Genomic DNA, 25,153 nt, shown 5'->3' with positions numbered 1-25,153 from the left:
GGGACAGCCCAAACGTGTTCAGATTTGTACAGGTTCGGGATCTGAAGCGGTCGATGTTGCCTCAATGCAGTCGGTCAGAAGTCGCACCGATGCCGGGATGTCGCAGTAGTAAGTCGAGCGTATCCGTTCTGAAGATGGTATCGACAGGCGTTGAATAGCCAATGTTACCACACCACAGTCTGGAAGCGGGAACGAGCCGTCGAAAGCAAAGTCGAATCTGGGGTTATGGGTATAAGGGCCGTCGGTGTGATGCAAGTGTATGTGAACGGTCGATTCCTCGTCCACTGCAGCAACAACAACACGCGAAATCTTTGTAGGTCATTGCGGAATGGCGGTGGCCAAAATCAACATGTGTGTTTACGTAACAGATTTTTACCATGTCCGAAAATCCAAAATCACCTGCACCTGAACTTTGAAAGACATCTCACTTGGCGCTCTCGTGATACCAGCTCAGCGACATGTCGTTCACGTTATCGGCTTCCGGACCCTCGAGGCAAGGTGAGACTAGGATTTGTGCAGTTTGCTCATCGTAGCCCTCGTTCGCGGCTTTTCGACGTCGTCCTCGGTTGCCGGTGCGCCGGTCCTTTCCGCGTCGCTTCTCCTTTCGCGTAACCCTCTCCTCACCCCCTCCCTGCACCCGTTCGAGAAGGCCTACTACGAGCGCAACTTCAAGATCAGGCATGCTCTTTCGAACCCTGTCCCGACCGACTTCTACTTCAAGTCGGGTTCGCTGTCTCTCCGTCGTTTCCAGGGATCGGAGCACGAGATGGAGCGTCAGTGGTACGGTGACAAGCTCGCTGGACCTGCGCCCAAGATTGGTGATGTGCCCCCCGAGCCTGCGCACGATGACGTCCCGCGTGACCACTGGGCGAAGGAGGACGCCGCCCGGGGAGAGAAGAGCTTAGAGCGTCGTCCGGAGGAGGAAGTCTACCTTCTTGTTCAGAGCAAGGGCAAGTGGGCTTTCCCCGGACAGGACATGAAGCAGGGCGAGGCGCTTGACGAGGCCATCTCGCGTATTACTGGAACGGAGGGAAGCCTTGACGGCAAGACCATGGACACTTGGCTCGTCACCCGCAAGCCTATCGGTGTTGTTCGTGATGGTGACAAGCGCGTAAGTCTATAACGACGATGTGGGTGCACCAGCTAACACTCCAGAACTTCTTCCTGCGCTCACACATCCTTGCCGGCGAGCCTAAGCCTACTAAGGAGTCCGGTATCAGCTCGTGGGCTTGGCTGAACGTCGAGGAGATCGAGGACCGCCTGAGGAAACAGGGAGACGAGAAGCTGTGGGATGGCGTGAAGGGCATGCTGGGCGTTGCTGCCGAGGAGGAGCTGTAAGGAAGACGATCACATTAGAGAGACACGTTCGGCGACTATATCACAAGCCGTCATAGGCGGCGGCATTATGCATTTCTCACCCCTGGCACCACTGTTGCGCGGGGAGACCGATGATACAACGTCAGGTTTATTGATACAGTGAACATCGCTTTCCGAGGATGATGAGCGGCGGCTTAGGACGGCACAGCCGCTCCGCACCGCCAGTTGAAGTTTCAAGTCTTTTGCGGCTTCGAGTATCGCTTGCCCGCTGTGGTCGTCGGTTTGTCGAGTCAAAGAGGTTGATCCGCGCAGTCCGAGAAGACACTGCTCGAGAGGGTGCGGTACGCCAAAGCCGAGTAGCACCGCCCCACATCTGTGATCCTTTAAACCCTCGTACAGTCGATAACAGTCCGACTGCCGCCCGCGATCAGGTCAACCGATGGTGGCTTCGGAGCTCAACGACGCGGAGCTCAACGACGTGTTCGGAGACGATGAGCGAGTGAGGCAACAGGCGCCAGTCGTATACAACCACGTGCCCTGAGTCCTAGCGCAGCACGTTCGCAAATCCTTGACATGCTGATATGCTGGTGTCCTCACAACCCCACCGGGAATGAAAGAGACTAAACGCTCTAGTCGACGGAGATGCGAAAGCGGTCTTTCACATCATAGAACGTTCTTCGGAGGTCGCGGAAGTTTCTGTTCTCCTCGTGAGGGTTCAGGAGCATGAACACGACGATGACCAGGAAAACGGAGATCACGGCGACCGATGCGATTCTTCGCCCGACAGTGGCGAGGGCGTCGTTGCTGCCATAGGGCGAAACTGCAGGAACAGGGAGCAATTCGTCTGCCAGCGACGGATAACGACGCTGTTGTGACATGTCGAACGTGCGGTGTAACGAGGAGTGACGGGATGTGAGACCAAGTGACGATCGGAATGCGGCTGCTGCTAGCGTGGGGTGTATGTCGCGCCGCTCGTTGCCATTTAATCTGGCTTTGCAGGCTCCTCCTCTGCTGGCCAATTGTGCGAAAAGACTGTGTGTGGGTTGTGTGTTCGAGGACGACTGGACAACAACGATAGCTCAGAACTTTTGGACGCGATCAGACGCACACGCTATATCGACCTCCGTAATCCGCGCACAGCCGACGGAGCAGCCCGTGCCGGAAACACGTGCTTTTCATAAACAATTTCGGGAACGGAGCGCGAACTCTCCTGTATCCACCCACACCTTCACGAAATGCTGCAAGCTCTGCGGCGTGCAGCCGTTGTCATCCCGTTGGCCTGGACGGGAGCATGGCTCGGCTACTATGGTGAGCTTTCTGGACGCGTTTGCATGCATTAACGCCATCAGCGTACACCGATACCATCCGACGCGCCAACATCAGGAGCCGAAACCGCGAGCTTGAAAAGGCGCTAGCGGACATTCCGGGCGCTGGCGTCTCTCCTATCGCGACTGAGGAGGAGAAGGAGGCACTCAAGAAGCGGTAAGTGTACTGTGGGTGTGGCGACAGTAGTTGACGAGACAGCTTTGCCAGCTTTAAGCGTGCTGGCCGATACTGGAACCTGTTCCCCGAGTGGCGCGAGCAAGGTGCCTGGGTTAGTCCATCAGCCCTTGGAAGTTACTGACGCCGCAGGAATGGGCTTGGTGGAAACTAATCTTGTCTACGTTAAACGGAAAACTCTTCTTCTTCGATGGGTGTGGTACGCATTTCATTGCTCTGCTAACGGTAGTGACCTCCCCAAGGAAACCCCAATTCCCGATTTGCCTGTTGAGGAACCGGACTTCACGACTCTGTTTGAAAGAACGCCCCTCCGGCACCCACGAATGGCGCCGGCGTCAGGACAACGATCGGTGGCGCCGATGTTGACGTTACGGACAAGCTGACCATGACTTGGGTGTGTATTTGCAGTGTTTCTTCGCTGACACCACCAGATGGGACAGTCGACGAACTTTGTTACTCTGGATAAGCTGGCTATTCTGACCGACCCTGCTCTTCAACATCGTACTATTCCTTCTTCTCTGGCTCCCGAGCGTCTCCGTCCTCCTCCCTGCAACTACGAGGATCTGAAGCGCGTCGACCTTGTTCTCGTTTCGCACAAGTGAGGCTATTCCTTTATTGTACTAACTCTCAGCCACTACGACCACCTTGACCCGGAAGCTGTCCGCGAGTATGGGGACAGTTGCGAGTGGGTTGTGCCTGCCGGAGCCGGAAACTACCTACGACAGCTTGGCGTCACTCGCGTCACTGAGTTGGAGTGAGTCAGCCCTAGAAGTCCGCACTGACATGCAGCTGGTGGCAGGAGAAGAAGCACAAGCTGCAGCGCCCCGGTCAGAAGGATAAGACGTACACGATCACCTGCGTCCCTGTCATGCACTGGTCTGCACGCAGTCCCGCCGACACAAACGCCACGCTCTGGGCGGGCTTCCACGTCAAGTCGGACGACAACAAGCGATCATTCATCCACATGGGCGACACCGGATACTCCGAAACACTATTTGCCGCAGTCGGTCGAGTTCTGGGCCCGATCGACCTTGCTGCGATTCCCATCGGGTCCTACGAGCCCAGATGGCACATGCACCTGCAGCACACCGACCCGGAGGGAGCCGTCCGTATGGCGCTCAATATGGGTGTCAAGAAGAGTGTCGGCGTCCACTGGGGTACCTGGATCATGTCTGACGAAGCCTGTGAGTGTAGCCCGAGTGTGTGCGCTGATAACAGACAACATGCCTCCCATTGATCTTGATATTGCGCGCAAGAAGCTTGGCGTTAGCGAGGAGGCCTTCTGCACACTTCCCGTTGGCCGAACAATCGTCGTCGAGTGAAACGATTATTATCACCCACATCATCCATACCTCCTCTGCATTTAGAATTAGACCCCTGTAGAATGTATATCTGTGATTCATGAGAGATGCTGATACATGCATTGCGTTATATCACAATCAGATGTCGATGCTAGATTGACTTTTATCGTCCACTTCTTAAAGCTGGTTCCTCTGCAGCTCGATCTGCTGGACAATGTACAGCGAGGTGTCGAGGAAACGGTCAACGCAGTTCTCGATGCACGCGGCCTCAGACCTTTTCGTTAGCTCGAACTAGTCACTGTTGAACTCACTTGGAGAACTTGGCGCTGATGCTGCCGGTCATGCAAGTCTTCCAGCCTGACGTCAGCTAACGATCACTCGAACTTCAAAGCGAGGGTCACGACACAGCAACAAACCACAACTCCGCTGTGTCCACTGTGATGACGCCCTGCAAATCACTCACATCGGTCGGTGAGCTCGTGAACGCTGGCCTGGACCTTGGCCTTGGCCTCCTCCTGGGCGATGAACTCGCGAAGCTCGGCCTGTCGTTAGCAAAAAATGACGGGTCTCGAACGCACCTGAGAAGCGGCGTCGAGCTGGGGGACGTTGGCCTGCTGGGAAGAGCTCATTTTCGATGTAAATAAAGGCAAAGGTGCAACTCGTAAGTGCGGCCAAGTGCTTTCGGCTCAATGTCCCAACTTTCAGGTGGCAAGCCGAGAAAAATACGTGTGGCCACGTGGCTTGATAATCCACCTCCGCCGACTGCCGCTGAGGTCATTTCGGCGTTGTTTTCGTACCTCTTGTGCTTCGCCGCCAGCCCATAGCCCATCATGAGCGACTACACGGTGCATCGCCCTGGTGGTGCGCTCAAGTTCAAGGGCGACGATGGCAAGTGAGTGTAGCTGCCCACAGCTTTCAAGCTGACTTGTTTCAGGAAGAAGAAGAAGAAGAAATCGCACTCCTCTTCCTCGCTAGCGGCTGAGGGCGCCGCGATCGAGACCAAACGCGAGCACTCGTCCAAGAAGGACAGCGCTAGAGACCGCGAAGTCCGGGAGGATTCGAAGGATCGGGACAGCCGGAGGTCAAGTGCTGCGCCGACCAGTGCAAGCGCTAGCCCCGCTCCGCCTCCGAGCGGTCCGAGAAAGACAGCAGCTGAGCTTCGTTACGAGGAGGTGCAGCGGAAGAGGGTAAGCTCCAACGTCATCTTCGCTTGCTAACCACAGCGCGAGGAGAGGGCCCGGAAAACGGCGCACCAGACTCACAAGGATCGACTCAACGATTACAACTCGAAACTCGAGCGCTTGAGCGAGCACCACGACATGCCTCGCGTGAGTACCATGTGTGATCATTAACTAACCCCCAGATCGGTCCCGGCTAATATATATCCTTGTCACATATGTATTATGTTGTTGTTTGTCCCTTGCGCCTAGCCATCTTATCGCATTTTGTGCTCGCATGACCGTATGACGATATGATCCCTTCCAGTACGGTGGTTTAGCGAAGAGACCACAGGCCGGGGCTCTGATCGTCGTCACGCCCCTCTCCACAATCTCTTCATCCAATTGGCAGAGAAAGTCGGTCGTAATCCTCGGTCTCTAGGGTGATGTGGGCCTCATTTTTAGATGGTCCCGCTTCGCCGCTGGCGGATGTGCGTCGGAGCAACTCCTGCTACTACGGCGGCACAGGACGCAGCGACCATCGCACATCCGCCAGCTTAATTCGGCGGTATAGCAAAGTCTCCTTACACCACCACTACTCAGCGTATCTCCGCATACCCTCTTGCTAGCGAGTGTGGTGCACCTAAGCACCGACACTGCCGGGGATTGCGGCGCATGCGGCGCCGACAGCCACCTCCTGGATGCGATTTCGGGAACCCGATTGATCCAGATTTATAGCAGCTACAGGGTGGTTGCTCGGTCTGCAGCATTGTTGCGTCATTCATCTCGGTTATCGGTCCCTCTATGGCCTCGATCGGAACATTGTTTCAGCCTGGCAGCCTGTCGCCGTGCAGCAACAACGCGATACGGTTCGCGGAATCAAGGCACATGGAAACTACTAGACCACGCTGACCTGCCAACTGCAGAACGGATCTTCTAGGTAGCCGCATCTGGGTGGGAAGATGGGTGAGCAATGACGCCTACTGACGTCGGCCGCCTGGGAGACCGATGCAGCCTGGGATATAAAGACTGCTTCATGTTGAAAATGCATCTGTAACCCACACACAATGTTCCGCAACACCGCCATCCAGTGAGCACGAGCGCATTGCTACTGCGTGCTTGATAGTGAGCTGACTTGACAGGTCCGCCCGTGCCGTCCGCACCGCCCAGGTGTCTCGCGTCGCCGCCCAGCGCGGATTCACCGCCTCGGCTCTCCGGAACGACACCCAGAAGCAGCCCCCCAAGCCCGAGGACCTGGCCAAGGCCCTCGCTCAGGCGGACCAGGATGCCCTCAAGGCCACCAACGAGCTCACGCAGAACCTCGCCATGGCTGCGTTCGGCTCGCCCGACCAGCAGAAGCAGGCTCAGCAGAACCTCGCCCAGATGAGCGACAAGATGACCAACCAGCTCGCTCAGGCTCTCAACGTTTCGCCCAGCGACATCAAGAAGGTTGGCAAGAACTACGAGTCTGCCGTCAACACCCTTCTCAGCGACCTCCAGCGTTCGCTCCAGGGCGACAAGGGTGCCCAGCAGGACTTCCTCAAGGACCTTGAGAAGGGTACCGACCAGGTCGGCACCGGCATTGCCAAGCTCCTTGGTGCCTCCAACGACCAGATCCGCAAGGCCCGCGACGAGTTCCACAAGCAGTCGCAGAACTTTGCCAAGGAGCTCGAGACCTTCCTGAACGCGCAGACCCCCGAGGGACAGGCCAAGATCGGCTCCGCCGGCGCCAAGGTCAACCAGGCCGTCACCAACAGCATCAACCAGACCGCCAAGGACTTTGAGAACGTCCTCAAGTCTGGCGGCAGGTCTGGAGCCTTCAAGCTCGCCAAGGACTACGAGAACACGAAGAACCTCCTCGGCGAGGCTCTCGCCGACCCCGCTGGTGCTGCCAAGTCCATCCAGAAGGAGGACAACGCTAAGAGCGTCGGCAAGATCGTCGCCGCTATTGCCGCCGTCGGCCTCGGTGTCTACCTCTGGCAGAACCGCGGCGAGGTCAAGCAGGACGTTCGTGAGAAGGCCGCCGAGGTTAAGCAGGAGGTTAGGGACAAGGCCTACCAGGTGAAGGCCCAGGCGGACCAGAAGTCGGACAAGATTGCTTCGGACGCGAAGCAGCTTCAGCAGGACTGGGACAAGGAGAAGAAGAAGATCTAAAAGCTATAACATAGACAATGTGTAACTATGTAATGAAGATAATGGCATCGGGAGGCACTTGACGAAGACAGTCGAAGTGATGTGGTCGCTGCCACTGACGGTGGGAGTGGAGTGAGAATCCGCCCACGTGCTAGCACGCCTGGACGACCAGCCACACAGGCCTATCCCCTGGGTACATGCGCTTTCCAGGGTAGTGCGATGGCGCGCGTCTGTCTTCTGTCTTTCTGCTCTTCCTTCTCTATTCTCTGCATCTCTACGCTTGTCACCATTACACATTATTGTCTACGAATACGTGTACATCATCGTCTGAGCGCCGACTATAGATAGAGTGGGATCTGTCTTCTGTCTCCCCGCTCTCTTGTCCCCAGGCGCTACCCATCGCTTTTCGCCACCATGACTTCCCTAGTCCGCCTGCTGTCGCCCCACTCCGACTGCTCCGAAGCCGGTCCTTCGCGCGCCCCGACTCGCTTCGCTGATATCGATCCAGAAGGTCCATCATTAGAGGATGTTGTGAGACGAGTGCGGGGCGCTCGCCGCATCGTCGCCGTTGCTGGCGCCGGCGTCTCGACGGCAGCAGCTATACCCGACTTCCGCTCCTCAAAGGGGCTATTCTCGGGGTCCAAGGGCACCGGTGTCAAGGATCTGTTCCACGTCAAGAGCTTGACGGTACGTGATGATGGCATAACCTGGGAAGAGCAGCGTGCTGACGTGTTAGTCCCCGGCGTTGTTGGCGAAACACCATGCGCTCTTGACCGATTTGTGCGAGCGCGCGAACCGTGCCAGCCCCACTGCGTTTCACGTCCTTCTCGCCAGCCTGGACGGGGATGGGCGTCTGCTCCGGTGCTACACGCAGAACATCGACGGATTGGAGCAGCGCGTGGGGCTCCCGACAGGGCTGCCGCAGCGATCGTCGAATCGAGGGAAGCGAAAGGCCAAAGCCACTCGAGCCTCGGGTCAAGTCTCATCCGCATCTGGAACGCAGACGCCAGAGGAGACACCGGTTTCGGGCGAAGCGACGCCATCGTCACCCCCGTCGTTCCCGCCTGCACCCAGGTGCATCCCGTTGCACGGACTCCTCAGCAAGCTTCGATGTTCCCTGTGCTCCACCTTTGTCCCCATCGACGACCATCTCCCGCTTCCACCATCGACTATCCCGTGCCCGACGTGCGATCTGTCGGCATCGATCCGGTCGGCTTTATCAGAGCGACAGCGCCGAGTCGGAGCCTTGCGTGCGGACGTCGTTTTGTATGGCGAGGAACATCCCGAAGGCGAGCTGATCGGATCTGTCGTCGGGCGCGATCTGCGGGGCACGGGTCGAAAGGGGGAGAGGGAAGGCAAGGTTGATCTGCTCCTTGTTGCTGGTACGACGCTCGCGATTCCGGGCGTCAAGCGGATAGTGAAGGAGATGGCCAAGACCTTGGAGGCGCGTCCGGATTCTTCGGTCCGAGACGGCAAGGCGCCCCCGATCCGGACCGTGTTCATTAACAATGAACCGCCAGCGAAGCCTGGGGAATGGGATGGGATCTTTGATGTGTGGGTGCAAGGCGACGTGCAAGAATTTGCCACGCTCGTCGAGAACAAAGAGTTTGCCCCGCCAGTGACGCCTAAGAAGCCGCGCCCGTCAAAGTCGCACCTCCCTACACCGGAGTCTGTCACCCCGACAAAGAAGCGGAAGGCTGTCGTGGACCAAACGACGCCGACGAAGAAGCAAAGAGTGTTTACGCCGCTCACGCCTGCTTCCACGCCGCAGTCGCGCGTCCATGACCAGTCCGAGCGCGAGGGTTCTCCGTCACCTTCACCTCGCAGTCCGACGCCCGCACCGAAGCTCCTTCCGCTTGTCAGCTTTTAGTCTCTTGTTGTAATAGTATCTTGTACCAACCACCGATCTCATGGACTATGCGACTTTGGCTTAATCTATAGATATGCTAGATGCATGCGTGGAGATCCCAAGAAATTAAGATTTCGTGTAAGATGACAGGAGCGCTTTACTTCTGGCGCTTGTAGACCTTCTCGAGGAAGGAGGTGAAGACCTGCTTCTTGAGGCCGGTCTTGTCCTCGTCGATCTGGTCGATGAGCTTGTTGAGCTTGTCGTAGCTCTCAGCCTCGTACTTCTCGAAGCGGCCGGGGATGTCGACATTGTCGGACGAGAAGATCTTCTTGACCTCGGCCTCGGCCTCCTTGTCATTCTTGTTGCCGTAGTACTTGTCGAGGATCTGGCGCTGCTCGGGGGTAGCGTGCTTGAGGGCCGTGTTGACGTTCCACGAGCACTTGTTGTCGAGAATGTCGGTGCCGATCTTGCCGAGGACCTCGGGCGGGGCGTAGGCGTCGAGGTAGTCGTCCTGGACCTGGAAGTACTCGCCCATGGGGAGGAGGATGTCGAGGGCAGCCTTGTACGCGGCCTCGTCCTTGATGCCGTGGACGCGCATGGCGAGGGCGGCGGGGAGGTAGAAGGAGTAGTACGCCGTCTTGTACACGACGATGAGGTGGTGCTTCTCGAGCGAGAACTTGGACAGGTCGACGTCGTCCTCGGGCGCAGTGATCAGGTCGATCAGCTGGCCGAGCTCGGTCTGGAACGTCGTCTCGAGGAAGAGCTCGAGCAGGTCGACGTAGTACGGCTGCTGGCGGAAGTGCTTCTTCAGCAGGTAGTAGATCGCGGCCTCGAGCATGAACGAGTCGTTGATCGCAATGTTGCCGATACCGGGCATGCGGTACCAACACGGCTGGCCACGGCGGGTGATCGAGGCGTCCATGAGGTCGTCAGAGACGAGGAAGAAGCCCTGGAGCTGGCATTGTCAGATTGGACGAGTGCGTAGCACGGAAACTCACGAGCTCGATGCACCAGCCGAGGAGCGCGGCCTGGAAGTACTCGTCGTCGGTGAGGGCCGAGCCCTTGAGGATCTCGAGGGTGTCGACGACCGAAAGACCACGGTTCAGCTTTCCGCCGGGAACGTTGTGGTAGAGGTTCTGTGCGTCAGCGACTGTCATCGCAAGTCGTCCGAAGGATCTCTGCACATAACGATATTTTCCAGCCGTTTCATGTACCAACCTTCTTGTACCACTCGATGGCGTCGGCAGGCATGCCCTCGCCCTTGAGGTAGGCGAGGAGCTCATCGGCGATGGTGTCGAAGACGCCCTCAAACTTGGCGCGGGCGGCAGCCTTGGCAGCAGCTTTGTCGGCCATGGTGATCGTTAGGAGTAAGGTGAGTGACAACAACGAGAGATATAGATATCGCGATCACGGGTCCAGCAAAATACAAGTGTACCGCGCGTGGCCGGAGGTGAATCGAACGATAGGGAATAGGGGATCGAGCCAGGGCAGACGCATAGACGAGACACCCGATGGGCGCATCTGCGCGGCGCCTGCGCGCTGCGACAGCCAGCCCCGGCCTGACCAGTCATCGACGCGCTGAAAAGGACGCGGCGTCCAAAATTAGGGAGGTACGGGACTAAAATCATCGGATCATCCTCCACCCTAGCGTCAACTGAACCGGAGATCAGCCGCGAGCCTATTCATCGGGCTAAACTCGACATTAGGATGGAGATTACAACTTGGACACTAACCTCACATTAAGGAAAGCCGATAAGTAAAGCACGTGATCTGGCCTCACGTGGTAAGCACCTCGCTCCTCAGTCTCGAGCTCAGGGTCCCCCTGCGCGCAATGTTTCCTCCAACTTGAACCTTCCTGCGGTACAGAGACATATATCAAGCGTCATCGGCTGCCTCGCCCCGCGTTACAACAAACCTGCAACAACAATCCACACCGCACAACCCGCAGACACAATGCCACCGAAAGTTAACAAAAGATCAAAGACGTCACGCGTGAGTTGTCCTATGCCCCGGTTCCAGCTGACATGCAGTTTCCTGTCGTGAGTATCGAGCTGCGTGCGAGACGTTTGAATGTTTGGAACAAAGGCGTCCCGTTGGCATGTTTGGAACACGGAGAAGGACCTGGGTGGGCTTCGACGTAGTTTGGAAAGAACGAAAGGAAGACCCCCGTTCTGTGGGAAAGGACAGTTGGCGGGCTGTCGGACACAGAAGGCGAACGGTGCAACCCGGAGCGCACGCCACAGCTTCGCAAGTGACTGCACTAAGCTGACATCACAGGCGAGGATAAAGAAGATCATGCAGATGGACGAGGAGGTCGGCAAGCTCGCGAGCGCGACGCCCGTTATGATCTGTAAGCTCCCAGATCGCCGTTGGAGCTAACAGGCAGCCAAGTCGCTCGAGTGTTTCCTCCAGCTCCTTATCGATGAGACGGCCAAGGAGGCGCGGGAACGCGGATCGCGCAAGATGGTGCCGTACCACTTGTGAGTAAGCGACTGGCGACGGGGTCACAGGAGTTGGAGGTCTGGTTCGTGAGGGAAGGGACCTTGGGGATGGCTTCCTTGCCACCCGACCCGGTCAAGGTGACTGGATGTTTGGCGGGTGACTGGACCTCCTTGATCGGCGTGATCGCCCCTTGCCCCCTTGTTTCTCTCGACACCTCGTGCTCTTTACGCCCCGCCCTTCAGCTGCTGCTCCTCACGGTCTTAAGCTGACAAACAGGAAAGCAATGATCGACAAGTCTGACCAGTTCGACTTCCTCCGCGAGCTGGTCGAGGGCATCCCCGACCCCGTCGAGCCCAAGGCGACCGCGACGCGGCGCAAGTCGACGGCCGACACGCCCGGCCGGCGGCGCGGCGCGGCCGCAAAGGACAGCAAGAAGGACGAGGTGCCCGCCCCCGACTCGCTGCCTGCCATTGGCACTTGGGGCAAGCGCGAGCCAAGCCCGGAGCAGTATTGCGCTCGATCCAGCCCCGCCAAGTCGAGCAACACTCACCTCAATGGTCAGCGCGTCAATCTTCGCGCACATCTCCTCGACGGGGACCTTTTTGCCGTGAATCTGGGTCTGGCGACCGAGGTCTGTTGTCAGCTTGGATTCGACCTGAGTAGCTTACCCTCAACAGCGGTCAGACGCGACTCCAGGCGAAGACGACAACTATGATGACTACTAGGCGTCTATTTGGGCGTCAAGTTCCAGGTTGGAGGGGAGTTTGAGCCGAGAATGGGAGAATGGAGTAGGAGTAGGAGGGGAGGAGAGAAGTAATGCGCTCCCATGTTTGGAGCACCAGAATCACCAGTCGTCAACCTGCCGACACCCAGGCGGCGATGAGAGGCATTCCAGTAGAACGCCAAGTGTAAACCGGTGTCTGTTAATTTGTAGTAGTTTCTTTGCACCGCGGCTCTCGCGGACCGGACAGCGATAATGTATCAAATTGACATGAACAAGTACAGCTCTTAGGGGGTTGTGTCCTGGCGAGGTTTCGTGGGGGTGTATATACAATGATAGGTAACGATTACTTTGGTTTTCAGTTGACTTCTGAGGGGGGCTCTGTAACTTCTGTCTCTTGTGTATTCTGCGAGGAGAAGAAGATGTAAACGAAGACGAGAGGAGACTGTCTAAAGGGTACGACTCGAGCGAGACGAGGCGAGAAACAAGACGAAAGAGGTCTATGTCTGGGTTGTCACACCATACGCAGATGGTCGTTCCACTCGACGTTTGGGGCCGGCAACCGCCCCTCACGCCTCGAGGTAGACCAGAGGGTGAAGCGTTTCGGCCGGTCGTTGTGTGTTTCCGAGTGCTGTGGTGTCAGCTATGTCGTCCATGACTTTTCGAGCTGGTTGTGCCGTGGATGCCCGCATCCATATCCCCGATGCATCTTTCTTTTCGATCGGAAAGTCGAAAAGGAAGTGCGGGCGCGAGGATGATGTGGAGGCTCGGTCCGCCATCCGCCACTACAGTGTTGGAAGAGTGGGGGGCAGGCACCTGGCCAACCCCTTTACTCACCTCGACAACGAAGACCTTTGCCGCGAGCGCCGGTTGGCGGGGGCTGATCCGCGTAGCGCGCGCGATCAGGCTGGAGATGCGTGGCGCCAGACTTGACGAGGGGTGCATGGTTGATTTAGAAGGCCGCGTTCGAATTGCGCGGCTTGGGCGATTCAAGAGGGGAGTTCGCGCTAAGCCCTCTTGTTGACAGGGGCGAAGGGCGAGTTGTCGTGCGAGCGGGTGTGGGTGGTCAACGCGTAGTCGAACCAGAAGGACAAGACGACAAGAAGAAAGTGAAGATGAACAAATTTACTGCTGGCGAAGAAAGAGGGAAGGCGATGACGACCAAGAGCAAGGGGGAGTAAGGGTTGGTGGGCTCGAAAATAACGTCTCCTGCGGTCTCTGCTGGCCACTTGCTTATGTGGAGACGTGTGAGTGCCGATGCCGAGGCGAAAGGCTGGCGCGCTGGCGGGCGTGAGAGCCAAGGGGCCTTTAGGGGCGGTCGAGTAAGGTCCCAACCTAGTCCCAAGCAGGGCAGCGCCGATCTCGTCTCGTGTGTACTTTCGTTCCTGTTTGCGGCCCGCGAGCGGCTTGACAGTTGTCTCTTCTTGCAGTGAAGCGAGGCGGGCTCAGGCGGTGTCTGGGCGTGGAGCAGGCGCAAGGGCAAACGGGAGGAAAGGGGGCGGTATGCCAGTCGCTTTGTTGGTCTCTTGGATCGGCGAATGCGGCGATGCTCCTCTGGGCAATAACTCTTGTTACATTTCTCGACTACGGGAAATGAGCACGTTCACTCTAACAAATGCAGACAACTCGTGACTAGTGTGACTCTGCTAATGCAGTGACTCGGGTGACTGAAGCTTGGGGAAGAGAGGATGCGTGTGAGGCCAAGAGAGCCAGAGACGGTTCGGCTGTGCGACCGTTCGGGATGCCCCGGGGGGACCCGAGGTCACGGGTGCAAGTTTCAGGGTCGGGATGTCACCGTGTGGGGGGGCTGCCGCCGGCCCACTCTCCTAACCTGGGTCTAGTCTCGCTTCAGAGCCTCTGCTCCTGTTCCCAGCTCTCACCCAGCGCCCAGCGTTAGGCAGACGCGTCAGTACTGCGTTAAGCTCACACATCGAATTCATGAGAAACGTGAAATGCCGCCTCCGGGCAGTCCCATTACTAATTCAGCACGCTGCCGATTTGGTATCTCTCATCCCCAATCGGCCGGCGTGGTCTCGGGTCGCAAGTCCATGGTTTGGAAATCCGTGTGTTCGTGCGTCACCCTACTCGGAAGCGTCGGAAACACTAATCGAGTACCATCAATCTGTAAACCTGTAATGCCGTGCTGTGCCGCCCTCAATACGTGTCTGTGTCAACGACTGTAATACGGCGCCGAGGCGACACAGCGGTGAACGGGCCGATCTGATCTCGTCCCTTGCTCCCTCGGCCGCTCGCATGGCATTATGGCATCACGCCGCATGTCATCGCTTCCACCACCGGCGAACTGGCGGTCTGGCGGACAGCATCCCACTCTCGATCGACAACTGACGAGCTGACACCGGTACTCCGTCCTCGCACATTTCTGCTTCTCATCCCTGCACACTCTCTTCTCACCACTAACCTCCGAAGACCTCCGAAACGGCCCTCGGCTCGCAGGTCGCAGTTCGAAGCATGTCTCACGATCTCGTTCACAGGCAGATGCGCCGTGCGTAGTTTGGCTCGTCTGGCCCATGGCCCACTTGGGCGCCATCGTGCACGGTCAGAGTCTTGGCCTAGGCTGTGTCAACTTCAGCCTTCGCCCGATCCGACTCTGCACCGATTGAACACCGGTATCGGACCAGATACTGACTGGGTCGGCCGCCACCGGGGAGCCGTCGACTTGCTCCACCACGTTTTTCCAACGAAATAGTAGTGGCGAGACGTCATGAAATACCGCAGTCATGTGACTTGAGAAGTCGACACTTTCCTCCACCCGCAAAGGGTTTGGAAAAAGTCAGACGCGCACTCCTGTCAACAGCGAGGCGCACGCAGTTTCAGAGGTGGAGGTCGGACTTGCAGGTAGAACCGGAGTGGAGGTTACGCAACAGAGGCACGGCCCAGTGCGTGGCACTCTGGTCTAAGAAGTGAATGCTGCATCTATTCCTTTGGTACAACAAGATTTTTCTATCTAGTACGCCTGGCGGCCGAGACCCCACGCCTTGAGCGTCGCCGCGACGTCGCCGAGTCCCTCGACCTGGCCCTGTGCGACGATTGTCGGCTCGCCGGAGCCCAGGCCGTAGTTCAGCGGCACGGTGCGCGACGACGGGCGCAGAACGCGCGTCGCTGTGCGGTGCAGGTCCTGTATGTCAGCTTCCTCGTCAAGTGTCCGAAAGCTTAGCGGGCAAGAATGCGCCACGCAGATTGTACACAATCTGCCTGGACGAGTATTGCGCTCGATCCAGCCCCGCCAAGTCGAGCAACACTCACCTCAATGGTCAGCGCGTCAATCTTCGCGCACATCTCCTCGACGGGGACCTTTTTGCCGTGAATCTGGGTCTGGCGACCGAGGTCTGTTGTCAGCTTGGATTCGACCTGAGTAGCTTACCCTCAACAGCGGTCAGACGCGACTCCAGGGCCATGACGAGCTGGCTCTTGAGCATGTTCTTGGCACGGGAGAGCTCGATCTGCGTGATGCCGCCCTTCTGGGGACGGGTGAGGAGGTCGAGCTGGTGGGAGAGGACGTTGGCGGCGCTCTGCGCAAACTGGGGGTAGACGCTCATGGCAATACCAAACAGGCCGCTGTCGGCGTAGCAGTGGTGGAAACCGGCGCAGTAGTCGACGGCGTGGTAGCGGTTCAGGACGTTCGTGTACAGGCGCGTGTACATGCCCTTTCCGGGGCCGCCGGCCGAGAACGAGCCACCACCACCGAGAAGCGTCTGCAGCGTCGCGAGGGCGTAGATGTCCGGGTCGTGCACGCCGAGACCCTCAAAGCCAACGTAGAGATGGACAAACTCCTCCTCTGGCTTCAGAATGTACTCCTGTCCACCAGTGTAGGTTGCGCGGGCGCTCGCCAGCTGGGCAAAGTCCGGGCTGACTCCCGGCGGGAGACCAGTCGTCGGGGGCGCGGGGAGCTCGCCAAAGAACTTTTGCGTCAGCTCAACAAGCTCCTCGTGCGGCATGCCGACGCCCGCAACCACGATGCGTTCGGGTCGGTACCAGTCCGTCATGAACTGGCGGATCTCCTTCTCGCCGAGCACGTTGAGCTGGCTCTCGGGGCACAGAAGCGGCATGCCGAGCGTGTTGTCCCGGAACGCGACAGTGTGCAGGATCTCGGGGAGGATGAGTTCGGGCTTGGCCCAGATCTCGCGGATCTCGTACGCTGCCGCGTCCTTCTGCGTCTCGAGCTCCTCGGGGAGCAGGTTCGGGTGCAGGATAGTCGACGACATGAGCTCAAGCGCCAGCGGCAGCGACTGAGGGAAGACGGTAGACTGGTACATGATCGTCTCGCGCGAGGACGAGCACGTCATCTGCGAGCCTAGCCGGTCGACGAGCACGGTCATCTCGTCGTCGGTGTGCTTGTTCGTGCTCTTGAACGCTAGCCGGTCGAGGAGGTGCGACGTTCCGCTCGACTTGTGGCTCTCGTACCTGCTTCCAGCGTCGACATACACGCCCACAGAGTGGAAGTGTCCCGGAATGTTCTCGGTCGCGACGCGCACCTTGTTCGGGAGCGTCGTCACCTGCGCGGGCACCTCGGCGGCCTGAAAAGTCAGCTCGAGTCAGAAATCGCGCAAGTGATCGGCAAACCGGAGAAAACTCACAGCAGCGGAGGCGTACGCCCGCCTCGACAGCAGCGAAGACGACGCGACCGGAGCCTGACGGCGGAGCAGGGAGCCTGCTGTTCTCGTGAATGGTGGCCGCATCGTAAGGGGTATGTTGAGATTAGCCAGCGTCGGACCTTCGGTGAGTCGTAGGTGACGACGGTCCGGAAAAGCCAGTAGGATCGCCGAAGCCGCTCACGTGATCCATCCGGCCGAGATGAACGCTTCAGGGACGGAACCAAATGAGCCAGTGTGTATGACGCTCGCTCTCGCGCGAGATACATGCGCGCGAGGAAGTCTGAAGTCACCCCTTGTTGTTCCGTTGTGGTCGCGCACCTCCCTTCCCTCTCGACATCCAGCCGACAGCGAGCCGAGTCTGCTAGGCAGGCCCGGCCGCACACTCCTTCCCGATGAACGGCGATCCCGACGGCGATGACGAGCTCCGCAAGAAGAGCCGTCTCGCGGCGCGTGCTGCCCGATTCAACAATGTCCTTCCCGGCAACCGATACAAGGAGGTGCGTAGCTGTGCATCTAACCATCGTCAAGCTAACAGACAGCTCGAGGAGGCGCGAATCAAGGAGCGCAAGGCGTTCATTGAGCAGGGCCTGATTACGTCTGGAAAGACCGACCTCGATGCTGCTATCGACCTCCGCGGCACTTGCGAGCGGATGTGCTCGGAGTACGAGACCGAGTTCCGCGAGTACACGAAGGAGATTCATCCCTTCGAAGCTGTAAGCTATGAGTGATATTTAGCTAACTGCAGCTCCCGAATCGCCGAATGGACCATGCGAAGGCCGTCGCAGCTTACTCGCGATCAGATGCTGGAGCTGGACACGGTGAAGCTGCGATCCTTCCCTCCGACCTGCGAACTCCTGCTGCCCTTGTTGTGAGTTTACAAGCGAATCCAAGCTGACATTCAGCGGTCACTCGACTACCTCATCAATGAAGTCATGCACATCCAGCCTCCGGCCAATCCGAACGCCGTAAACCCCCCACCGCCAACAGCCCGACGAGCCCTTGGATACACGGCGGGCTTCATTCGAGACCGAACTCGTGCGATTCGTAAAGAGTTTGCCATTCAGTCGTCCTGGGGTCACGAAGAAGCCATTGCATGCTTCGAGCGCATTGCCCGCTGGCACATTCTGTGTTTGCGTGAGCTCCAGGAGGAGACTGGCTCGAACGTTGACATGCACATCGACAATGCCGAACTCGGTCGTGCATTCACCTCGCTCCGTCAGCATTACAACGACCGACGAGAAGAAACGGGTCTCGACATGCCCTGCCCGAACGAGCCCGAGTTCCGGGCTTACATGCTGATCTTCGACCTCGCGAACAAGTCGGTATCGATTCCCACTGCCGAGCTCCCAGCTGTGATCCTAGACCACCCGATCGTCCAGCTCGCTTGGCAGATTCGGCAGGCAGCTCAGCGCAACTTTGACTCGCAGAAGGAAGGTTCCAAGCTGAACTCGGAGTACGGTGCCAACTTGATCACCCGCTTCATCCGCCTACTGAAGCAACCGAACGTGCCGTTCCTCTTATCCTGTCTGGTCGAGGTCCGGCTGCGGGAGATGCGTCGAAGCGCTATCCGCGCGCTGACCCGCACGTACCCGCAACTGAAGGGCGACCCGATCCGACGCAATGAGCAAGGCGAGATTGTCGAACGCAAGATGATTCTTATGGACATGATGGACTCCCTAATCGGAGCAGAGGAGCAAGAGGACAAGGACACGGCGTGGGACGACATCATCCCAGTTTCAAAGAATCCGGACGACGAATCGGCAGCGGTCGTTGAGCGTTTCAACATTGAGGTGTACAGGGACGGTGCTCAGCCCGTCGGTGCCCTCATTAACCGCGCGACCCGCTACAATGGTAGGCTGTGGAGAGGTCTGTGGAAGCTAACAGTCAGACAACAAGGATGCGCCGTTTACTCGCCGATGGAAGTTGATCACGGACAAGCAGGGCTCCGCGTCGTACGCGGATGTTGTGAATGGTGCCGGTGGTGTATCTGTGGACGGCAAGCCCGCAGCCCGGATGGTGCCTTCTTCAGCGCCCTCTTCGCTCCGCGTGACTGCTCCTGTCTACCAGCCAAAGAAGATGCACTCTTCTACCCCTGCAGCGCCATCAATCCCATCCGCTCCCTCCTCATCTAACGCCTTCCCGTCTTCAACCGGAGCCAAATCTGCCTTCGGTAGCGGACAGGGCAGTGCGTTCTCGTCCGGAAGCGCATTCGGCCCCAGCAGTGCCTTCGCTTCCGGCAGTGCGTTCCAGAAGGCGCCAGCCCCAGCGGCGAACGGCTCAGTCTTCGGTCCCAAGGCCACGAACGGATTCGCAACCGCCACACCCACCCCAGCCCCCGAACCAGCTCCAGTCTCAAAACCACCGCCGCCGAAGGAGCCGCCGTCTACTGGCGGTCTCGCTGTGCCCTCGTTCTTCCAGAAGCCAGACACCGCCCCGCCGAAGCCGCCCGTTCCATCGTTCAACTTCGGAACCCCCTCCACGCCATCTGAACCGTCAAAGGCGAAAGAACCGGCACCGGCAAAGATTCCCTCATTCTTCGACAAGCCTGCTCCCCCAACTACCACACCTACGCCGCCTGTCTCTTCTACCCCAGTGCCTAGCTTCTTCAAGAGCTCTGCGCCGGCCACAGTTCCGGTAACACCGATAAAACCACTCTCACCTCCAAAAGCTGTTACGCCCCTTGGTCGACGGAGGGCAGAGCCCGAGGTTGACCGGATAAAGGCTTCTCGACAGCTTTTCCGAGGCGCTTCCTCCATTCTGGCCGATGAGCTCATCACTTCCGTGGTCTCCGCTCTTGTTGACAAGGCGAAACCGAGTCTGGAGAAGATTGTAAAGGTCCAGGAATCTGCAAAGGCGTACCAGGACGCCAAGGTTGCTCGGCGCGCCGTGATTGAGCGCTATGCGGACCTTACTCTCGAGCGAATGTTGCTCGAACGCGTTGAGGAGGTCTCGTACAGCGTGTACCACTCCGAGCAACGTGTTCGACATCTGACCCGTGAAATCGCTGAGCACTGGCGGAGCTGGACGGCTCGTATGCAGACTCTGCGCGAGAAGGCGGAGCGCGAGCGCCTGGAGACTGTCAAGAGACTCCGAGGAATGGGTCTCGCACGCTCTATTGCTTCGTATCAAATCAACACTGCCACGTCCTCCTCCTGGTCAGTCGCCGATATCGAGACTGTGCCGCAGGACCAGTTCGACATGGGCATGGAGTTGTACGAGGCGGAGAAAACAAAGGATCAGCTTTTCGCCAGTCACAGCTTCATGAACTCGATTGCCAAGGCCGTCACTCGCCATTTGCGCCCCACCAACGACGACGCTCCGATCTGGGAGACGGTGCTTCTTTCAGCCGAGCACGCCGGTACGCCAGCAGCACCGCAGGCCCGCGACTGGCTGGAGAGCAAGTTCGTCCCGCCCACGGAGGTGTATCACCGCAACGGCATCGACTTCACTTTCAACGTCGCAGACGTACACGGAGAGCTGCCTGGTTCTTCCAACACCGGGCTGTACGTGTTTGAAGCGCCGCTCGACACGATCAACTCGATCCAGCGGTCCATGAACCAGGACGATGCCGGCGATCGTCTAGATGCGGCGGCAGGCGCTGTGCAGCAGCGCGGCCGTTATCGGACAGCTCTCCTCATTCTAACTTGGGAGTATGAGACTCTCGACGACGTGATTGGCAGACTGGGCATCCAGCAGAACATTGAGCAGTTCGACAGCGTCGCTGCCGTCAGTTTGGAGGATGCCGAGGAGCTCGACGACCGCTTCGCCGAGGCCGTCCGTGGCCTTATTCTTGAAGACCCTCGGAAGATGCAGGTCGCGATCCCGATGGAAGGTAAGCTAGTAGATTCTGCCGCAAGCTGACAACAGACGCCGTAACCCGAACGGAGCCGAAGTGGCAGCGCGTCGTTAACGTTGCACGGCACACGCTCGCGCGGCATCCGGGTAACGCAATGCTCGGCGTTCAGGCGCTCGCTGCCGCGCTCGGAGCGCTGGGGAAGCTGTCCCCGACAATCGAGGACGCCATCGAGGAGGTTCCCGTCGATCCGGAGTCAACATACGACCCGCCAGAGATCAAGCCCGTACCGAAGGTGACTGGTGACCTGCCGACGGTCGCGCGCGAGATCGACGACTATCTCTCATCGTACGGCGTACGGGACGTTGCGCTCACGCTCGGCCCGCTGCGACACGCACTGCAACGAGGACAGCCGCTCCCGCTCGTGCCCGTGCTGCAGGCGATGGGTGCCTGGGTCTTTGGCACGCTCGTGCCGCAGTCGCTCGTACTAGAGCAGTGGCTTGAGGGCGAGGAAGCAGCCGACGCCGTCAGTAACGTGCTCGACCGAGTGTCTGAAGAGTTCGAGGTGGTCGCGAACAGCGCGATTGGCGAGATCGCTCGCGCTGGCGCTGCGGCTGATCTCATCACGGCGAAGAACATCCCCCTGCCGCCGAGCCCGCCAAAGGAGGTCAAGAAGGGTACGAAGCGGAGAGCAGACGACGCCGCCGAACTCAAGGCGGCGAAGAACGCGCGCCTTCTCCGCGCTCTCGCGGCGGCCAGCGCGACTCTGAATCAGTAGATAGCATTCGCATTGTTTGAGATGTATCAGTAGATTTGATAGATTGCATGCAAAGATCTAAACAGGGAATGTGCATGCCCTCTTACTCGGGGCGTCTATGTACTTTTAGTTTTTTGCTTGGTTACTTGCCACGACGCTGCTCGACGCGCTCCCATGCGTTCTGCGCGCCCTCCCACGCCTGCTCGTTCAACACGCCTGCCTCGTCCCGGGACGGGAAGACGTTGCCGAGTTTACGGAAGATGGCGAGGGGCGAGTTCTGGAGCAAGCTGCCGACAAAGGGGACGTAGAACGGCAGCGTGGGCGGGTGGTGGTAGATTTCGGAGATGCGGAGGGACCAGGCGGGGAAGCCGTGCAGCTCTGGCGCGGGGCGGGGGAGGAGGCCGCGGAAGAAGCCGGGGGGCGTGAGGTGGTGCACGATGACGAGGTCGGGGTCGCTGGGGAGGCCGAGCTCGGCCTTGATGTCGTTGTCGAGGAGGGACTCGGTCACGCTGTCGGGCGGCACACCGTCGGACGCATAGCGCTGCGTCAGACGCGTGATGACCTCGCCGGCGCTGGGGGGGAGGAAGATGACGTTGACCGTCTTGGGCCCGCTGGCCGTGTTCACGTACACTGTTTCGAGGACCGAGGACTCGCCCATGTCCGCTGTGCCGTCGGCGCGCACGCCCCGGACGGTGCGCATTTCATACTCCCCGTCGTCAGACGAGGGAGGGGAGGGCGGAAGGCTGAGCAGACTCGCGCTGATCGCGCCGTGGTGGCGCACACCGTATCCCTCGCCGTCCCAGATGGAGAGAACGGGAGTGCCCCAGTCCGCGGCCCACTGAACGGCGCGGCGCACGCTCTCGACGTAGCGCTCCGCGGTCTCGCGACGGTCGCCCTTGCCGGGAACCAGAATGAGCGCGATGTGCTCTGGCGCGGGCTTTTCGAGTTCCGGGAGAGACGGAGGCGAGGATTGGAACAAACGCAGCACGATGGAGGAGATCGTGAAGAGGACGTGCAGGGCGAACAGGAAGGGGAACATGCACCACTTCAGCACCATGATGAGCGGCTGCAGGAGCGTGCTGATCGCTGAGGGCTGCGAGCTCGTGCTGCGCCTGCTGTCGACACTCGCAGTGCTGGCGTGGCGGTGATGGTGGTGCCTGCGGCGAGTCGATGTTGCCGCCTCGCTGCGCGCCGGTGCAGGGGTGTCGCCCTTCGTCGACGACGCCTGCCTCCAGCTCGCCTCGAAGATGGTCTTCTGCGGGAGTTCCACACGGAGCAGCTCCTCGTCGACCGGCTCGAGCTCGGGCAGCCCCTCAACGGTGCCCTTGCGGATAGCAGCGGCGAGCTTGGCGCTGTCTCCGCCCGACTTTCTGAATGTCGCACCGGCGGCGATGATGGCATCGGCAATCTCGGTCCACTCTGTCATTTTGCCGGCACCGACGTCGCCGCATGCGAGTTTACCGCCCGCCTGAGGACCAAGGATGTAGTATCCCAGGACGGCACGGATGAAAGCCTCCTGTCGCGAGGTCAGGGGGTGCTCATACATGACCGTGTTCATCGCGGGACAGAGAATGACTGGCGTCGTCTGAGGTGTAGCGCGGAGAAGCGACGTCGCGAGCGAGTCGCAGATGCCCCCTGCAAGCTTGGCGAGCATGTCCGCGCTCGTAGGAACGACAACGATGAGGTCAGCCCACCGCCGCAGCTCAATGTGCAGGATCGGGTCGCCAATCTTCTTCCAGTCGGACCACTCGTCCTCGTCCGTCCACACGTTCGTGCCACCTTCCTCGACCTCGTGCTTGTCGAAGAAGTGCAGAGACGCCTGCGTTGCGACGACCTGAACTTCGACATTGTGCGCCTTCAGCTTGTCGACAATGAGGGGGATCTTGACGCTCGCGACAGAGCCAGAGCTGATCAAGACGACTCGAAATTTGCCGTCACCATCCGCACGATGCTCGGCTGCGACGAAGGGCGGGCGTGAGTGGCTGGTGGTCGCGGCGTGGTTTGAAGTCGAAGCGGTGTTGTTTCGAGAGGCACGGCTGCGCAGTGACGGGACCGACCAGCTGCTCATCCTCGGGGTAGTGGTGCTGCGAGATCGGGCCGATGACCTGCTCGTTCTGGGGGTTGTGCGGGTCCGCCGCCGCCTTCTGTCGCTCCTCAGCTTCCTTCTGCGCCTTCTCTAACGCGGCATTCATGGCCGCTCCCTGCTCGTACATCTCGCGGCGCATGCGGCTGCGGGGCGACTCGCTCCCGGCATCAGTCGAGGAAGGCGCGGGCGCAGCAGAGCCGAACAGCAGACCGGGCGGGGGATGATCAGACGATCCCGGGGCAGACGCCGCCTGAGGCTGGGGCTGCTGGGGTTGCTTGAGGCGTAATCCCGACGACTCGACGTCCTTCTCGTCAACGTAGCGCGTGCCGCAGGAGACGCAGAGGCGGCGTCCGTCAGCCTCGCCGTTGCGCTTCGGGTATCCGACGAGAGGGATGCCGGCACACGCGGGGTCGGGGCAGTTCGTGCCGAGGAGGGAGTAGCCCTTGAGCATGAGCTCGCTGATGGCATCCGCGGCAGCGTCGGGGTCGGCGCGGGCTACGGCCGCATTGTGTGCTGGCGGCGTCGAGGGGCTCTCCGGTGTGAGAACGGCGGACGGCCGTTCCGGCTGCTGCTGTTGTTGCTGGTGGTCGTCTGGCCGTCCGTCGCAGCCCGCGCAGAACTGGATCGGAGCACGCCCCGCCGCCTGCGCCTGCCCCGCGGGCTCGCGCATCAGCGGCGTGGACCGGCATTGGTCGCAGTGCAGGTCCGTCAGCGTCCAGCCCTTCAGCATGTACTCTCCCAGCTGTCTGTTAGCTAGACTTGACTTGGGCAGCTTACGATCGCGGACGTGTTCTCGAGTTGCGAGGTCATGTCGAGCGCGATGGGCATGAGAAAGGGGACAGAAGGGGGGAAGGCGTGGATGGTGTGTTTCTCGTTGTCAGCGGCTACGCGCTTCAACTTTAGCTGCGTCATGAACCCGGTTGCCCGATTTGGACAGGGGTGGTGGCAAATCGCGGCCCGTGGCGCAATCGGCCTTCCTCGCCGTTCGATCACGTTCAAGACACACACAAGATACATTCACTCGTCCACACTGCTACAGATGCATGCTACAACACTCTAACACGACTTCGGAGCACTTGAATGTCAGCAGGAGGGCATTTTCACTCTCGCTTCTTCATGACGACGGGGTTCTGGGGTCAGCGAGACACCACCGCTGTCTCACATAGAGCGCCATGACGCCGTTCGCCTTGTACAGCACTTCGGCGACAGTGTAGTACGCGATGAATGCTGTAATAATGCCGACGTAGCCTGAGGCTTTGATCACCGCGACCGTATCGAGGAGATATCCGATGCCGAGGAGGAGGTAGATGAGCGCAAGGCCGAAGACTGGTATCAGCTACGTCTACTGGCGAAGGAGCTGAACGATGAGTGTGACTCACACACGAGGAACAGTCCAACCGAGCAGCGTACAGCGCCCATTGTCATGATGACAGTGAATACAAACCAGACCATCATGTACAGCCCTTGGGCGGTGTTCAGCTCCT

The 25,153-nt window shown here is 59.2% G+C and overlaps 9 protein-coding genes across 9 annotated transcripts; 7 read left to right on the top strand and 2 right to left on the bottom strand.

Moving 5' to 3' along the window:
* Positions 1-97: 97 nt before the first annotated feature.
* A1Q1_07057 (uncharacterized protein) lies at positions 98-1,338 on the top strand (the record flags this gene model as incomplete). Its single annotated transcript, XM_014327306.1, has 4 exons — positions 98-108; positions 159-257; positions 520-1,111; positions 1,156-1,338. 4 exons carry the CDS (start codon positions 98-100, stop codon positions 1,336-1,338), a joined length of 885 nt encoding a protein of 294 aa, XP_014182781.1.
* A 3,610-nt stretch (positions 1,339-4,948) lies between these two features.
* On the top strand, positions 4,949-5,717 carry A1Q1_07056 (uncharacterized protein; the record flags this gene model as incomplete). Its single annotated transcript, XM_014327305.1, has 4 exons — positions 4,949-5,010; positions 5,053-5,305; positions 5,375-5,446; positions 5,604-5,717. The coding sequence occupies 4 exons, from the start codon at positions 4,949-4,951 to the stop codon at positions 5,715-5,717; spliced, it is 501 nt and encodes a 166-aa protein (XP_014182780.1).
* Positions 5,718-6,342: 625 nt separating this feature from the next.
* A1Q1_07055 (uncharacterized protein) lies at positions 6,343-7,429 on the top strand (the record flags this gene model as incomplete). Its single annotated transcript, XM_014327304.1, has 2 exons — positions 6,343-6,365; positions 6,418-7,429. The coding sequence occupies 2 exons, from the start codon at positions 6,343-6,345 to the stop codon at positions 7,427-7,429; spliced, it is 1,035 nt and encodes a 344-aa protein (XP_014182779.1).
* Positions 7,430-7,822: 393 nt separating this feature from the next.
* A1Q1_07054 (uncharacterized protein) lies at positions 7,823-9,278 on the top strand (the record flags this gene model as incomplete). The annotated part of the gene is made up of 2 exons (XM_014327303.1): positions 7,823-8,095; positions 8,145-9,278. The coding sequence occupies 2 exons, from the start codon at positions 7,823-7,825 to the stop codon at positions 9,276-9,278; spliced, it is 1,407 nt and encodes a 468-aa protein (XP_014182778.1).
* A 136-nt stretch (positions 9,279-9,414) lies between these two features.
* On the bottom strand, positions 9,415-10,610 carry A1Q1_07053 (isoprenoid biosynthesis-related protein; the record flags this gene model as incomplete). Its single annotated transcript, XM_014327302.1, has 3 exons — positions 9,415-10,206; positions 10,256-10,393; positions 10,476-10,610. 3 exons carry the CDS (start codon positions 10,608-10,610, stop codon positions 9,415-9,417), a joined length of 1,065 nt encoding a protein of 354 aa, XP_014182777.1.
* Positions 10,611-11,982: 1,372 nt separating this feature from the next.
* A1Q1_07052 (uncharacterized protein) lies at positions 11,983-12,424 on the top strand (the record flags this gene model as incomplete). The annotated part of the gene is made up of 2 exons (XM_014327301.1): positions 11,983-12,330; positions 12,377-12,424. The coding sequence occupies 2 exons, from the start codon at positions 11,983-11,985 to the stop codon at positions 12,422-12,424; spliced, it is 396 nt and encodes a 131-aa protein (XP_014182776.1).
* A 3,276-nt stretch (positions 12,425-15,700) lies between these two features.
* Positions 15,701-17,117, bottom strand: A1Q1_07051 (mtochondrial processing peptidase; the record flags this gene model as incomplete). The annotated part of the gene is made up of 3 exons (XM_014327300.1): positions 15,701-15,753; positions 15,803-16,955; positions 17,016-17,117. The coding sequence occupies 3 exons, from the start codon at positions 17,115-17,117 to the stop codon at positions 15,701-15,703; spliced, it is 1,308 nt and encodes a 435-aa protein (XP_014182775.1).
* Positions 17,118-17,425: 308 nt separating this feature from the next.
* A1Q1_07050 (uncharacterized protein) lies at positions 17,426-20,894 on the top strand (the record flags this gene model as incomplete). Its single annotated transcript, XM_014327299.1, has 5 exons — positions 17,426-17,530; positions 17,573-17,746; positions 17,809-17,901; positions 17,978-18,884; positions 18,922-20,894. The coding sequence occupies 5 exons, from the start codon at positions 17,426-17,428 to the stop codon at positions 20,892-20,894; spliced, it is 3,252 nt and encodes a 1,083-aa protein (XP_014182774.1).
* Positions 20,895-20,983: 89 nt separating this feature from the next.
* On the top strand, positions 20,984-21,604 carry A1Q1_07049 (uncharacterized protein; the record flags this gene model as incomplete). Its single annotated transcript, XM_014327298.1, has 1 exon — positions 20,984-21,604. The coding sequence occupies one exon, from the start codon at positions 20,984-20,986 to the stop codon at positions 21,602-21,604; it is 621 nt and encodes a 206-aa protein (XP_014182773.1).
* Positions 21,605-25,153: the final 3,549 nt, after the last annotated feature.

Source organism: Trichosporon asahii (genome assembly GCF_000293215.1).
Source record: "Trichosporon asahii var. asahii CBS 2479 unplaced genomic scaffold scaffold00009, whole genome shotgun sequence".
Lineage (NCBI taxonomy): Eukaryota > Fungi > Basidiomycota > Tremellomycetes > Trichosporonales > Trichosporonaceae > Trichosporon > Trichosporon asahii.
The sequence above is the reverse complement of the archived record's forward strand: the minus strand, read 5'-3'. Positions and strand labels throughout refer to the sequence as shown.